General features: G+C 43.6%; 1 protein-coding gene across 4 annotated transcripts in view; it reads left to right on the forward strand.

Moving 5' to 3' along the window:
• Positions 1 to 766: 766 nt before the first annotated feature.
• The window catches only part of LOC311124837 (RNA binding protein fox-1 homolog 2-like), a 35,800-nt gene continuing 20,581 nt past the window's right edge, over positions 767 to 15,985 (forward strand). The window contains exons 1-2 of one of the 4 annotated variants that reach the window (XM_084198940.1): positions 767 to 2,238; positions 9,750 to 9,800. In XM_084198940.1, the coding sequence (XP_084055066.1) occupies positions 1,981 to 2,238; positions 9,750 to 9,800 (309 nt within the window). In that variant the 5' untranslated portion in view covers positions 767 to 1,980. Of the gene's footprint in view, positions 2,239 to 9,749; positions 9,801 to 14,776; positions 15,116 to 15,985 lie in introns of those variants that run through there. The other 3 variants (XM_084198939.1, XM_084198941.1, XM_084198942.1) reach the window with 3 other exon arrangements.

A 15,985-nucleotide genomic window follows, 5' to 3' on the forward strand; every position in this document is an offset into this window, starting at 1 on the left:
GTCAAAAGTAGTGCACTATATAGGGAGTAGGGTACCGTTTGGACGCATCCATAATAACATTCACATGCAATTTTTCATAATGATTTAATTTCCAGAAATGGAGCGAAAGGCTGACGTTTGGTGCCATACAGGAAAAATATGGTTTTGTAATTAAGGCTACTTGAATTATTTAAAAGAGAACTAATGCATTTCCTGTCTCTCCGTTCCACAGAGAAAAGACAGACAGAAAGCAATAATCAAGGAAGATTAACTGGTAAGATTTTCTTTGTCGGCAGTGGAACAGATTCAACTTTACTAATACATCTCCATTGTAACTTTTCTCTTTTCTTTCCTCTCCATCTCTCTGTTTTCATCTCCAGGCCCAAGGCTGCTCGTTCACCACTAATAAAAACCCTTAAAAGGAGACTGTGTGTTTCTTGCTCCCAGGCAGTCTAGTGTAGTTTGGATGGCATGAAGCTGACTCCACCAGACTCCTCAATTGTTTACGTTCACACTGACTCGGCCTATGGAGGTTCTAGGGAACAGCATGAACTAACATCCTGGATTTCCAGTGTTGGTCCATACATTGTTATAGCATTCAATGTGATTACTGTGTAAAATAGATTTTGAATAGATTTATAGGTTAGTATTTAGATAAGTCAGCAGACCTTTTCCATATTGCCTATACATACATTATTTCAGCCTATATTCATTAATTCCCATGAAGACCATACATTTTGACCACTGGGTGTCAGCCAAGCTCTAAACAACCAGGATATAGAATGCCTCCAGAGGCTCTTGATTTGTTCTTGAGGGGTCCAAAGACCTTGACCTGGCTATTGTGTAATAATAGGAGCGCAATCATGTAACCTTATTCAAAATATTTATTTTATTTACAGCACAGGTTAGTAGGCCTATAGCCTATTCCAAAGGAGGAGCACGAGAATCATGCGTCATTCATACTCTGCTCGTTAAAGAAATCTAGGTACAACTTCAAAATGCTGTGAAAATGAACATGGCCCTCACATGCCCCCCATTTGAAATGTTTGTAAGCACTGCGGCACACTGCGTTTTTTTATTGCGTGTGTGTGTTTGTTTTCTAAGGGAGAGAACGGAAGATATGAGGGCGCACGACCAAGGGGAACGAGGGAGGGAACTACACGAGAGCACCAGAGAGGGGGAGGGAAGATAATTTCCTTTCTGTAACGTACACGCCGCGAGAATACACCGGGATAAGGACGAAAAAACTAGGGAAGACTAAAGGAAATACCGCAGCCCCGTTGTCTTTTGTTTTGGGAATTCACCGAACACAGAACGGAAGACTAACATGGGGAGAGTTCTTCTCGAGGATTGACTTTCAATAACCCTCTCACCATGCGAAAGTCTGGCGAATAGACTGAAAAAGGCAATAGCAGTCAGGGAAGACATGTTTAGTGATTTTAGTCCTGAGCTTGAGGTAGGATGTTGATGTTTTTTCGTAAAATATTTCTGTCTCGGGCACAAATAAGGGGTCAGCGGTGAATGGTCATATTATTCCAGGCACAGTATTTGTATTGTATTTTAGTAGTCTAGTTGTTAATTAGAGGTTAATAAAACGATGTAATAGCCTAGGCCTTCTGCAGACTGAATATTGCTGTACATGACTAACGTTAGTAGGCTAGGCCTAAACACAAGGCTATGAATAGGTGAAAATTAACTACTTTTTTAAAAATATATTTTTAAACTGCGTCTTATCAATTGCAGTAAGGGCAACAAAAATACCCTTTGACAGAAACAAGCAGTTATCAGTGCTTATATCGAATTTCTTTATCAGATTATACATATCTGATCATCTTTCAAATCAAGGGTTGCATAACAGTGGATATATAGGGGCAGACTATATAAAACCGCAATCGGTTTCTTACAAACAATTTTGACCACAGAAAAGAGTTCGACAGAGGCCAAGGAAAAAGGGATAGGTGATCATTCTAACAATAGACAGGGAACATCAGGCGTTTTTAAATGTTAATGTCGACCGACGTAGCATCAATCATGCTGCCTGTATCTCGGCCTATCATGGACCGGGATCGAGAGCTCCAGGACACAATGGCCGGGGTGCATCCCAACTCGACCGGGGCTCCTGGCGCAGCTGTCCGGGGAATGAAGCGAGGAGACCCGGCATCTGACGCGCAGACATCGGCAGCTCTGGTGGAATCGGCAGGCGCAGAGTGCAAGCGTCCGCGGATTGACGGATCTGGAGGAGTCGCAGAGGTCGGCCAGGTGAGAGGGAACCGAGAGAGGAGTGGGCAGTTGAATTGACAGTTTTTCGAATTAATACGCCCACTGGCATGCCTTACAGCCAAAACACACAAAGCAAAGCGCTGTGTTATAGATGGCATTGATCTCAAGCTGCTGTTTTCAAGTTAGTTAGCCTGCTAATAGCCTAAATATTCGCTACTGTAAGCATTAAAACGATACATATGGCACGGGAAACACCATGCTAACCCAAGCTATCTAATCTAGCACTCGAATGAGGTCGCTAGGTTAGTTATCTTCCGACCATTTTAATCTATTCACTGGTGTGATTAATTAGCATGTCGCCAGAGAGATATAGGTGTAGGCTATCTCTGCTTTTAGCTCTCCGCCGACTCCGCAAGCAATATATATATAGCCTACTAATATCGACGACTACGGAGGCTGCTACAGTGTTGCCATGTCTTTTGACGTGTACTCAAAACTGTTACATTTTCCTAAAACGTTACAACGCTTCAGCTCTCCTTTCTAATTGTAGGCCTATTCAACGACATTTTTACTTGACTATGCTCTTGCTCTAGCGGTTACATTATTGTGCCCCCTCGAAAGCAGCGGTACTTGGCCTATCTCTATCACTGAGAAAAGGCATGTTTTCAAATAGCAAGTATGTAAACAAAAGTGACCTTTTGTTATGCTAAAACAGTCGTACTTCGTCTGGTGTCTTGGTGTTTATAGAATTAGGTTTATAATGGAAGTGAAATGTTTGCGTGTGTGATTTGGGGGGTTGGGATGAAGGGGAGTGGGGGGGGGGGGGGGGAACTCAAAGTAAACAAAGACGTCCCATTTTATTACTGGGATACAATCACTGACTGTTTATTTAGGCCTTTAGTCCTACTGTAACATAAGTCAAACCCACATGCTGTAGTCTATTGCACTTGGCGGTGACATTTGCACCACTTAATGATGCAATTGATGGAACTACCAGTATCATCACAACGGATTTATTTAAACCAAATCAAATTGGTCCGGCTACCCAGTAATTTTCAGTGTTGTCCCATATTTTCCACATCTCTAGAGAAATACATAGGCAGGATGTCACGTGACGCACTAAATGTATCATGTTGCGTTATTAAGTTGCAGCAGGAGGTTAACCGATCCATCCAAAGGTAAAATGCCCATCTCTTTGCCATTGTAAATAGCGGTAATGGAGGTGAATTGGCCAGTTTGCTGCCCTCATGTAATAGTGAGGGAGACTAATGGCTTTAGAGGCAGTTCACCACTATACTCTCCTTCTACAGGGGTGCTGAACGACAGTCTTATAGCATCTAATTCACTTAAAACAGACAGCATGGATGGAAGTGTGTGTGTGTGTGTGTGTGTGTGTGTGTGTGTGTGTGTGTGTGTGTGTGAGGGAGAGGTATGGATGGATCAATGGCCCCTTAGCTCCTAAAAAGGAATTGATAGTCTGTGAGTTGGTCAGTCAGGAAAGGAGCGAGAGACAGAGAACCAGGGAGAAAGATCTCTCCCCCCTCCCTGTTGGATCCCCCCGGTAGACCACCCCTCCCTGGTAGTAGGGAGCAGATTTGCCCTATCACCAGCAGTAAAGAGGCTTTGTTCGCTAGGCTAACGGGATCACCGCTTATTCAGGAGGGGGCATTAGAATCACACTGATCCCTGAGATCCCTATCTACAGGGGGAGGATTAATCACACACACACTGCCTAATGTAGGCGCTAGAGCTTAGTATCATATTTTGGCTACAAAAGCTGGTGATGTACATTTATTGACATTGCATTACATTCCTATTGTCTATTGTAATCAATAGGCTTACACAGTATTATCATACAGACTGTTCATTCTTACTACATTAGATTGAGTACTGTTAATAATTTTCAACTTAGTGAAGACGAGGTACCAGTGCTGTGTTCTTATTCCCCTGACCTGATGCCTCCATTAATATTTCAGCTGAAAGTAGGTTAAGAGATATTAAGCTCTCCTTCCTTAAGCAAGAGCAGCGCTAAGCTTTCCAAGAAATGACTTCATAAATGCATGCTTGCATTTCTCCACATCTAACTTCTTTCCTCTTCCCGGCCTCTCCCCCATGCGTAGGATGAATCATGGAAAGTGTTGTATTATAGGTGACGTTATTCCTCTTAAAGTAGTCAAGTAACTGGACACGTCTCACACACTTCTCTCTCTCAACATTCCCGCTCTCTTTCTTTCTTTCTCTCCCTCTCTCATTCTGTCTTAACCTGTACTGAGTGTTATCACATAATGTTTGGCACGCTGCTCATCACACCACATCATGACCTCTGGTTAATGCCAGTAGAATGGGATGTGGTGGTGATAAGCCATCCTGTTCCACCATCACGCAACAGAGGACCATCAGCCATCGCACACTTTGTCATAGACACTATTCAAGTTAGTGTGTGTCTCAAATGGGACCTTATTCCCTACATAGTGCTCTACTTTTGACTATTGGTACCTATTCCCTAATTGGAAATAGTGTGCTTGTGCTATTTTACACATTAAAGGGGGGGGGGGGTCAAAAGTAACAGTCAGTATATAGTATGGCCACCAGCTGCATTAAGTACTGCAGTCCATCTCCTCCTCATGACCTGCACCAGATTTGCCAGTTCTTGCTGTGAGATGTTACCCCACTCTTCCACCAAGGCACCTGCAAGTTCACAGACATTTCTGGGGGGAATGGCCCTCACCCTCCGATCCAACAGGTCCCAGACGTGCTCAATGGGATTGAGATCCGGGCTCTTCGCTGGCCGTGGCAGAACACTGACATTCCTGTCTTGCAGGAAATCACGCACAGAACGAGCAGTATGGCTGGTGGCATTGTCATGCTGGAGGGTCATGTTAGGATGAGCCTGCAGGAGGGGTACCACATGAGGGAGCAGGAGGTCTTCCCTGTAACGCACAGCGTTGAGATTGCCTGCAATGACAACAAGCTCAGTCCGATGATGCTGTGACACACCGTCCCAGACCATGACGGACCCTCCACCTCCAAATCGATCCCGCTCCGGAGTACAGGCCTCAGTGTAACGCTCATTCCTTCGTCGATAAACGCGAATCCGACCATCACCCCTGGTGAGACAAAACCGCGACTCATCAGTGAAGAGCACTTTTTGCCAGTCCTGTCTGGTCCAGTGATGGTGGGTTTGTGCCCATAGGAGATGTTGTTGCCAGTGATGTCTGGTGAGGACCTGCCTTACAACAGGCCTAGAAGCCCTGAGTCCAGCCTTTCTCAGCCTATTGCGGACAGTCTGAGCACTGATGGAGGGATTGTGCATTCCTGGTGTAACTCGGGCAGTTGTTGCCATCCTGTACCTGTCCTGCAGGTGTGATGTTCGGATGTACCGATCCGGTGCAGGTGTTGTTACACGTGGTCTGCCACTGCGAGGACGATCAGCTGTCCGTCCTGTCTCCCTGTAGCACTGTCTTAGGCGTCTCACAGTACGGACATTGTAATTTATTGCCCTGGCCACCTCTGCAGTCCTCATGCCTCCTTGCAGCAAACCTAAGGCACGTTCACGCAGATGAGCAGGGACCCTGGGCATCTTTCTTTTGGTGTTTTTCAGAGTCAGTAGAAAGGCCTCTTTAGACCTTAATTGCCTACCGTCTGTAAGCTGTTAGTGTCTTAATGACGTTCCACAGGTGCATGTTCATTAATTGTTTATGGTTCATTGAAGAAGCATGGGAAACAGTGTTTTTTAAACCCTTTACAAGGAAGATCTGTGAAGTTGTTTGGATTTTTATGAATTATCTTTGAAAGACAGGGTCCTGAAAAAGGGACATTTCTTTTTTTGCTGAGTTTAGTTCAGTCATAACAATAAAAGCTCTAACCTGACTGGGTTTATCCGAATGATACAATTTATGAAGCTGCTATTTCATATTCTTACCCTGGAGCTGCATAGCACTTTAAAAACCTTCATATTTCACTTTGGCTGCGATCCAAAATGCATAGGTAGAAATTAGAATAAGAACCGCAAATCAAGATTTCGGAGATGTCGAGGTTGTCAGATCCAATTTGATTCCTTATGCAGAGCTCCCTGCGTCTGATGTCACGCAGCGTGCGACCCGTGTTCCTAACCTAATAGGGACACGCCTGGGGTGACAGCGGCCAGGATGAATGACTTGACTACAACATTAATGTAGGTGGAGGATCACAGAGCAGCAGACCTGGGTTCAAAACTATTTGAAGTCTTTCAAATGCTTCGAGCGTTTGCTCTAGTCATGCCCAGAGAGCCAGATGGGCCGGGTTTATATATTTGGGGCTATACTTTTGGTCCATTAAAGTCAGGCCAGCTCAATCCAGCACATATTAAATGCTTTGGAATTTGGAATGATTTTGAATAGTGTTTGAACCCAGGTCTGCGGAGTAGTGAGCAGCAGCGCTCAAATGTACTTTCATTTCAGTCCGCCCGACCGAAATAGAATGAAACGTCAGCAAGAAAAATGTTCTCCTCTCCTGCTGTGAGTTTGAGAATATTTATTTAGTTTTGGTCCCATTTCTTTCAGAGGATGATGACGGTCTCCTCCACTGACTCAACCCCCAAGTTGTTTATTTTGGGTTCTGTGTAGCTGGGGTTCATTTGTTATCAGTGTATTGCAGGTTGACATTGTCTTGATAAACTGGAAAAAATCTAGAATCAGATTTTCGTGCCCCAGTTCTAGCATCAACCATCAGCAGGAACCATTCAAACTGATCCAAGAGCTGCACATACAGGCAACCTCCACTAAAACCAGCTAAAGCCCCTCTGAAAGCATAGGTCTGAAAGTGTAGGTTTTCTGTGTCAAGGGACAAAAATGGGTATAGAGCGCTATAATATACTATTGGATCTTCTGGCTGGCTATGAGGCTTAGAATGTAAGGGCTCTGTGGATGAAATGGAGTCACATCCTCCTGAGTGCATCATGCCTTCTTGGCCCTCAAGTTCTTTGGGAAAAATGGAATGAAATTTGATGTGGTTTCTACTTGGAGTCTACACCATAAGAAAGTGATCCTGTATCACATGATGAGTGAATAACCAGGTGGCCTGTGAAATTAAAGAATCACCCCTACACACACACACACACCCTGTGGTTTTGGGAGAGCACTGGATCCATGTGTACAAGAGATTACCACAATCCTGTGAACTGGTGATGTGAGTGAGAAACTTGGACCATTGGAAGTAACGGAACTCCTGTTCACGTTGACACACACACACCTTGCCCTTCTCAACCCATACCTCTGTTTTTGGGTTCTTTTTCACCTCCATCAAGCCCTATCCCGTTCCCTATCCCCCAGGAGTCCCCCCTCTCCTCCTCCATTTCACCATCTGTTGACTTCAAAGACATCTTGTTACTTTCTCCTGATCTCTCCCTCTTTTTCCTCCTCCAGTTTGTCTTCAGCTTCTCCTCAACAGAAATAGCCCATTTGTCCATGTGACAAAGACAGAAGGCATAAGTAGAAGTAGCATTTACATACTAGGATGGTTTCTTAAAAGGCTGCAGATGCTAGATGGAGTCACTCCAGTAGATTCACTGTAATGTGTGGGGATAGCACAACTGGTGTGTGTGTGTATTTATGAGAGTATTTTGGGTGGTTGTGTGCATTAGATTATAGCAACGCCGTTATCCAGAGTGCACGTGTGTATGCGCGTGTCTGAATGTGAGTGAGAGAGAGTATGCATTTTTGTATTAGTGTTTGTCTGAGTGGACATGCTCTGATCAGACAGCTCTACTCTCTCCCCCTCTCCTCTTCCCTCCCCCTCTCCTCTCCTTAAGGAAATTAAGCGCATGACTCTGCTTATGTATGACTTACTGTCTTTGTCCTCATCTGCATCCCAAATGGCACCCTATATAGTGCACTACTCTGACCAGGGCCATATGTACTTTGTAGGGAATAGGGTGCTATTTGGGACACAGTCCTCGTCTCCTTTGGACAGTTCTTTTTAAACCCCTTTTCTATTTCTCTCTCTTCGTCTAGCCCGGGTTCTTCCCTCGCTTTCCACTCCCCCCTTTTCATCCCTTCATTCTCCTCGATCGCCCTCCTGTTTTTGTTTTTTTTAGCTATTCCAGAAATATTTATTCCAGATGTGTTTTTACTGTCTCGCCCCGGCCCTTCCCCCATCCATCTTTCAACATAATTATCCCATTTTGCGGTGCCCCTTAAAAAATGTGTCTGGATTTGACTAGTATTCTTGCGTGTCTGTCTTCATGACTACAACAGTTCAGGGAATTTACCCACCATTTCAAATAGATGTTTATACTTTATTCATGTTAGTCAGGCTTCTAAAAGGCAATTAATAATTTACTGTTGCCTCAAAAGTCTGTTCTCGCTAAGTACATTTCTGGCTCTCCAGGACACTTACTCAAACGGCAGTGAACAAGCAGAGCAACTCTTCTCTTTACTTTCTACTTTTGAATTCCATAAAAAGTATTATGATGGAGTGTTTGTGTAACAGCGCCTGGGGCTTAAGGTAGATGGCTACAGCACTTATTGTGAGGGCTCAAGCTGTGATGCGCGCGGAGCAAAGTGTTCCCTCCGGGGACAACACAGGCGAGGGCCATTGGTTCCAGATGAAAGGGAGATGGGGTGGGGGGAGGAGAAAAACAGAAATGAGAGATGGTTTCTATGTAGCGATACAGAAAAAGACACAGCCAAGCCAATATATTTTATTCCCCTCAAACCAGGCGTATAGTAATTGCTGTAAAAAAGCGCATGCCGTATTTTAATAGAACACATTGCATAAATGCCAGTACATGGTGTTATGCGTGTGAATAAAGTGCATTACAAGTGTGTGTTTTATAATAGACAGTCACAGTTTAATTAACATCGGGTAACCTAACATTAACTGATAGCACAATTGGGGTAGAGGAGATCTTAATGAGGACACTAGGCAAATACTCACCAAATATTTTTTAGCTAGCCTACATCTCTCCTTCCATTGTCTCCCTTTCTCTTGCAACACCACCAATTATAACGGAGCAAATAAATGAGCGGAATCGGACAGCGGGTTGCATCAGGGCAGATGATGTGAGGCAGGCAGTATACTCCATGACACTTGTGACCTATTTCTGATTTAAGAGCTACTGTGAGTCTCTCTCTCTCTCTCTCTCTCTCTCTCTCTCTTTTGCCCCCTCCTCCTCCCTCGCTCTTTCTCTCTCTCCCTGTCCTCTCATCTCTCCTAACTAACACACAATAGCTCCACTGGGGTGAGAAGAGAAGAGGACACACCAGGACATTGAGTGGAGGAGCTAGCTAGAGGAGTGTGTGAGGCACAGGCAGAATTAATTTGATTAGTTTGGCCCTTAATGCATCAATTAACTAGAACATGGAATATACTGGTGAGGAGAGAGAGATGATTGGCTGGAAAGAGAGAGGGAATAAAGGAGTGAAGATTATAGAATTTAAAACGGACACAAAAAAGGGTCGAACTTGTAAAATGGATGTAAAAATTGATAATAATTGGTGACCTTTGTTTTTGGCTGGACAAACTAAACTAAATTTTTCTTGTTTTTAAATGTCTGCTCTCTTCTATTTCAGAACAATGACCCCCTGACCCTTGGTTACCATGGATACCCACCCCACAGTCAGGTAAGACTACGGTCTCCTTAACATAATTGCATACATATGAGACATTCACATATTTTATGATATATTTTCATTATCTTATGTCCTCCATTGTCCTCTTCCATATATGGGCAACGACATATTTACATTTTTTCTAAGCTCTTCAAGCCACAAGTTGGTGATGTAGATTTAGATAATTTCTGATTGGGAGCCTGACAGCTTCATATAACATTCACTGTATTAGTTTTCTCTTTGTCAATATGGGTTTACATTAGGTATATGGTTGCTCTCTAGATTTATTTTGATTTCCTATTTGCCCTTGGATAGCCATAAAATATGTTAGGAATTTAGATGCAATTCAATATCAAGATATGCGCAAACATACGGCATGGATGACGTACAGCTATCCTGCCAGTAGCTTCAATTTCTCCCTCACTATTCTAACACATAAGGGAGTTTGTTTTGAGTATATACTACAGTGTTTTCTATTATACGTTTGGACACACCTACTCATTCCAGAGTTTTTCTTTATTTTTACTATTTTCTACATTGTAGAATAATAGTGAAGACATCAAAACTATGAAATAACACATGGAATCATGTAGTAACCAAAAAAGTGTTAAACAAATCAAAATATATGTTATATTTGAGATTCTTCAAAGTAGCCACCCTTTGCCTTGATGACAGCTTTTGCACACTCTTGGCATTCTCTCAACCGGCTTCACCTGGAATGCTTTTCCAACTGTCTTGAAGGAGTTCCCACATATGCTGAGCACTTGTTGGCTTCTTTTCCTTCACTCTGCTGTCCGACTCTTGTCATTCTCTCAACCAGCTTCATGAGGTAGTCACCTGAAATGCATTTCAATTAACAGGTGTGCCTTGTTAAAAGTTAATTTGTGGAATTTCTTTCCTTCTTAATGCGTTTGAGCCAATCAGTTGTGTTGTGACAAGGTGTGGGGGGGGGGGTAGTATACAGAAGATAGCTCTATTTGGTAAAAGACCAAGTCCATATTATGGCAAGAACAGCTCAAATAAGCAAAGAGAAACGACAGTCCACCGTTACTTTAAGACATGAAGGTCAGTCAATTCGGAAAATTTCAAGAACTTTGTCGCAAAAACCATCAAGCGCTATGATGAAACTGGCTCTCATGAGGACCGCCACAGGAAAGGAAGACCCAGAGTTACCTCTGCTGCAGAGGATAAATTCATTAGAGTAACTGCACCTCAGATTGCAGCCCAAATAAATGCTTCACAGAGTTCAAGTAACAGACACATCTCAACATCAACTGTTCAGAGGAGACTGCGTGAATCAGGCCTTCATGGTCGATTTGCTGCAAAGAAACCACTACTAAAAGACACCAATAAGAAGAAGAGACTTTCTTGGGCAAAGAAACACGAGTAATGGACATTTAGAGCGGTGGAAATCTGTCCTTTTGTCTGATGAGTCCAAGTTTGAGATTTTTGGTTCCAACCGCAGTGTCTTTGTGAGACGCAGAGTAGGTGAACGGATGATCTCTGCATGTGTGGTTCCCACCATAAACCGTGGGGGTGCTTTGCTGGTGACCCTGTTGGTGATTTATTTAGAATTCAAGGAACACTTAACCAGCATGACTACTACAGCATTCTGCAGCGATACGCCATCCCATCTGGTTTGCACTTAGTGGGACTATCATTTGTTCTTCAACAGGACAATGACCCAAAACACACCTCCAGGCTGTGTAAGGCCTATTTTACCAAGAGGGAGCATGATGGAGTGCTGCATCAGATGACCTGGCCTCCAAAATCACCCGACCTCAACCCAATTGAGATGGTTTGGGATGAGTTGGACTGCAGAGTGAAGGAAAAGCTGCCAACAAGTGCTCAGCATATGTGGGAACTCCTTCAATACTGTTGGAAAAGCATTCCACATGAAGCTGATTGAGAGAATGCCAAGAGTGTGCAAAGCTGACATCAAGGCAAAGAGTGGCTACTTTGAAGAATCTCAAATATAAAATATATTTTGATTTGTTTAACACTTTTTTGGTTACTACATGATTCCATATGTGTTATTTCATCATTTTGATGTCTTCCCTATTATTCTAAAATGTAGAAAATATTAAGAATAAAGAAAAACCCTGGAATGAGTAGGTGTCCAAACTTTTGACTGGCACTATATATATATATATATATATATATATATATATATTATTATTTTGTTTTATTATTATTATTATTTTGTTTCTAATTTTTGGGGTGGTAAAATGTTTTCAATGTAAACTTAAACCAGATATAAAGTATTTGCCACCGCTGCTGAAAGAAATCCTAGCGGAAACACTGTACTAACTGAGATACATTACTGTTTGTGTGTGTGCCCTGCAGTTTACACAGCCCATATGACAATAAAAACAATACATAGGGTCCTACCTCATAAATGTGTGTGTGTGTACCGTATGTCCAGTGTGTTTACTAGGGTGTGTATTAGTGGCTGATTGTGTTATTAGGTGGTTTAGTTGGTGTTGTTAATCCTCAGATCATCCTCCATTCATCCTCCATGCTCTTTCCATAATCCCCTCATCCCTCTCTCTCTTTATCCCTCGCTCCCTCTCACTACGGATGCCGTTGACCATCATTCATCATGACCGTTTCACTTGGTTGACCATGTATGCATAGAATTAGAATTACTAGAATGGATATTCCCATTCCACTGTCTATATATCTATATACAGTAGGGGGGAAAAATATTTAGTCAGCCACAAATTGTGCAAGTTCTCCCACTTAAAAAGATGAGAGGCCTGTAATTTTCATCATAGGTACACGTCAACTATGACAGACAAAATGAGAGAAAAAATCCTGAAAATCACATTGCAGGATTTTTAATGAATTTATTTGCAAATGATGGTGGAAAATAAGTATTTGGTCACCTACAAACAAGCAAGATTTCTGGCTCTCACAGACCTGTAACTTCTTCTTTAAGAGGCTCCTCTGTCCTCCACTCGTTACCTGTATTAATGGCACCTGTTTGAACTTGTTATCAGTATAAAAGACACCTGTCCACAACCTCAAACAGTCACACTCCAAACTCTACTATGGCCAAGACCAAAGAGCTGTCAAAGGACACCAGAAACAAAATTGTAGACCTGCACCAGGCTGGGAAGACTGAATCTGCAATAGGTAAGCAGCTTGGTATGAAGAAATCAACTGTGGGAGCAATTATTAGGAAATGGAAGACATACAAGACCACTGATAATCTCCCTCGATCTGGGGCTCCACGCAAGATCTCACCCTGTGGGGTCAAAATGATCACAAGAACGGTGAGCAAAAATCCCAGAACCACACGGGGGGGCCTAGTGAATGACCTGCAGAGAGCTGGGACCAAAGTAACAAAGCCTACCATCAGTAACACACTACGCCGCCAGGGACTCAAATCCTGCAGTGCCAGACGTGTCCCCCTGCTTAAGCCAGTACATGTCCATGCCCGTCTGAAGTTTGCTAGAGTGCATTTGGATGATCCAGAAGAGGATTGGGAGAATGTCATATGGTCAGATGAAACCAAAATATAACTTTTTGGTAAAAACTCAACTCGTCGTGTTTGGAGGACAAAGAATGCTGAGTTGCATCCAAAGAACACCATACCTACTGTGAAGCATGGGGGTAGAAACATCATGCTTTGGGGCTGTTTTTCTGCAAAGGGACCAGGACGACTGATCCGTGTAAAGGAAAAAATTAATGGGGCCATGTATCGTGAGATTTTGAGTGAAAACCTCCTTCCATCAGCAAGGGCATTGAAGATGAAACGTGGCTGGGTCTTTCAGCATGACAATGATCCCAAACACACCGCCCGGGCAACGAAGGAGTGGCTTCGTAAGAAGCATTTCAAGGTCCTGGAGTGGCCTAGTCAGTCTCCAGATCTCAACCCCATAGAAAATCTTTGGAGGGAGTTGAAAGTCCGTGTTGCCCAGCGACAGCCCCAAAACATCACTGCTCTAGAGGAGATCTGCATGGAGGAATGGGCCAAAATACCAGCAACAGTGTGTGAAAACCTTGTGAAGACTTGCAGAAAACGTTTGACCTGTGTCATTGCCAACAAAGGGTATATAACAAAGTATTGAGAAACTTTTGTTATTGACCAAATACTTATTTTCCACCATAATTTGCAAATAAATTCATAAAAAATCCTATAATGTGATTTTCTGGAAATGTTTTTCTCATTTTGTCTGTCATAGTTCACGTGTACCTATGATGATAAATTACAGGCCTCTCTCATCTTTTTAAGTGGGAGAACTTGCACAATTGGTGGCTGACTAAATACTTTTCCCCCCACTGTATGCCTGTATCCTTGGTTGTTGTTCTGCAGCCAAATGGAAGAATACAGACTGTCCTCAAGTCCACTTACTGTATACCTCTGTGTAGTGTGGAATGACAGCTAAGGGAAAACAATGGCATGGTATCCTTTCACTGAAGATACCTAAAATGTGTACATTCTTAAATGACTCCTGCTCAAGGAAGCAGTATAAAGGAAAAAGCTATTTGGACCACGGAGGTATCGTGAGGGGATGTTTGCCTGAAGAGGTTAAAAACACGAGACAAGATGACAAGTCACTCACAAAGCCCCCTGAGGTAGAGGTGCTAAACTGTCACTGACAGCATGAGACGAGGTGATCAAAGACTTTCCGATGGAAGAGAGTGTCACGCAGGAGACGAAGAGAGTGAGAGAAAAACAGAGAGGAGAGAGGGAGGAGGGAAACAAGCTTCTGTTCTCTCTTTCTCTCACGCTGTAGTCTCGCTCTCTCTCTCTGTGGTCTCTCCCAGTGGTGCGAGCAGCCCCAGTTTAACTCACCTACATGGAGAGAAAGAGAACAGGGGGAGGGAGATACTGCGACACGCAGGGAGAGAGAGAAGTAGGGGAGGGGAAAGTTTGCAGGTGTGACAGCAAGGGAAAGGAGGCAGCGTAGAGGGAGGGGAGGAGGAGGTGTGGCTGGGGAGCGTCAGGCTATCTGGGTGAGCGAGGGAGAGCGAGGGATGAGCAGTGAACAGGCAAGGGCACAGCAGCGAAACAGAAGGCTGGGGGTAGAGGGAAAGGAAAGCACGAGAGAGGGGGAAAAAGGGAACGAGGGAGAGTGACAGGGACAGAGAGCGGAGGAGGTGGGGAGGGGGGATTGGCATGGTATACGGAGCAAGCGAGGGAAGAGGAGGGAGATTTTGAATCTGTGAAGAGCGACAGATAGACGGGAGAGTGAGCTGGAGAGGGGACACACACTCAGATAGAGAGAGGAGGAAAGGAGAGCGAGAGAGGAGAAACGGATATTTCCAGTTTTTGCATAAATACGATGATGGGACTGTACTATCCTTCCGTGTTGTCGGTGAGTTCCTATCTTGAAATCCCCTTTCCTACTGCTCTGCATGGCTTATTCTACTGTTTCGGTTGCTATTTTTAAGGAACAACAATTCAATTACATAAATTAGGTCTGTCTGTTCTTTAGCAGCGATTCTTAATTCAGTGCAAATGCCAAGCGTTGTGTCTGACCCCTTTTACTTGAGCGGTGTGCTAGTGAGGTCGTTTCATGCATGACTTTCCACCCAATCATCAGTCGGAAGCGTCGGTAAATAGGAAATAAACACTGGAATACTGCGCTGCACTAGGAGAGGGACAGAGATGGCAGCCTTTAAAGATAGAATGTGTATTATAATATGCTGTGAGCTTTGCTGTACCGTATTGTTATGGCATCTGTTCTCTTGCCCTGGGCCACTAGTGCTAACAGATACATTCACTGGGTACATTTGTATTCTGATTTCTCAATTCATCCTTCATAGAGTGTATATGTTTATATGCAGCATGTATGTGTAGGAATATTTGTTCCTACAATTCTGGAGAACAGGGAAAGGGATGTGTACATGTGTGAGAATAAGGATTTGTTTAGGATGACCGTGTAAGTACAGGCCTCTAGCCTACACTGTTCTCGGTATCTGAGTAAGCCTCAAGACATGGGTATAGGAGAGGGAGTACAGAAGGAATAGGGGAGGAGGAGAGAGGGAATGGGGGGGAGGAGCGAGAGGTAAAGAAATTCTGCAGCTGTCTCTGTATACGTATCCCTCTATGCTCTGAGCGAAAGGGACAGGTGCCCCAAGAACAGTTGTCTCGCTCTCACTCTGTCTCTCTGTCTTGCTCTCTCTGTTTCTTCTCAACCAACACCCCCCCACTCTCTTATCTCTCTGAGACACACACACACACA

The sequence above is a fragment of the Coregonus lavaretus genome, assembly GCF_964263955.1.
Source record: "Coregonus lavaretus genome assembly, contig: HAP1_SCAFFOLD_276, whole genome shotgun sequence".
NCBI lineage: Eukaryota > Metazoa > Chordata > Actinopteri > Salmoniformes > Salmonidae > Coregonus > Coregonus lavaretus.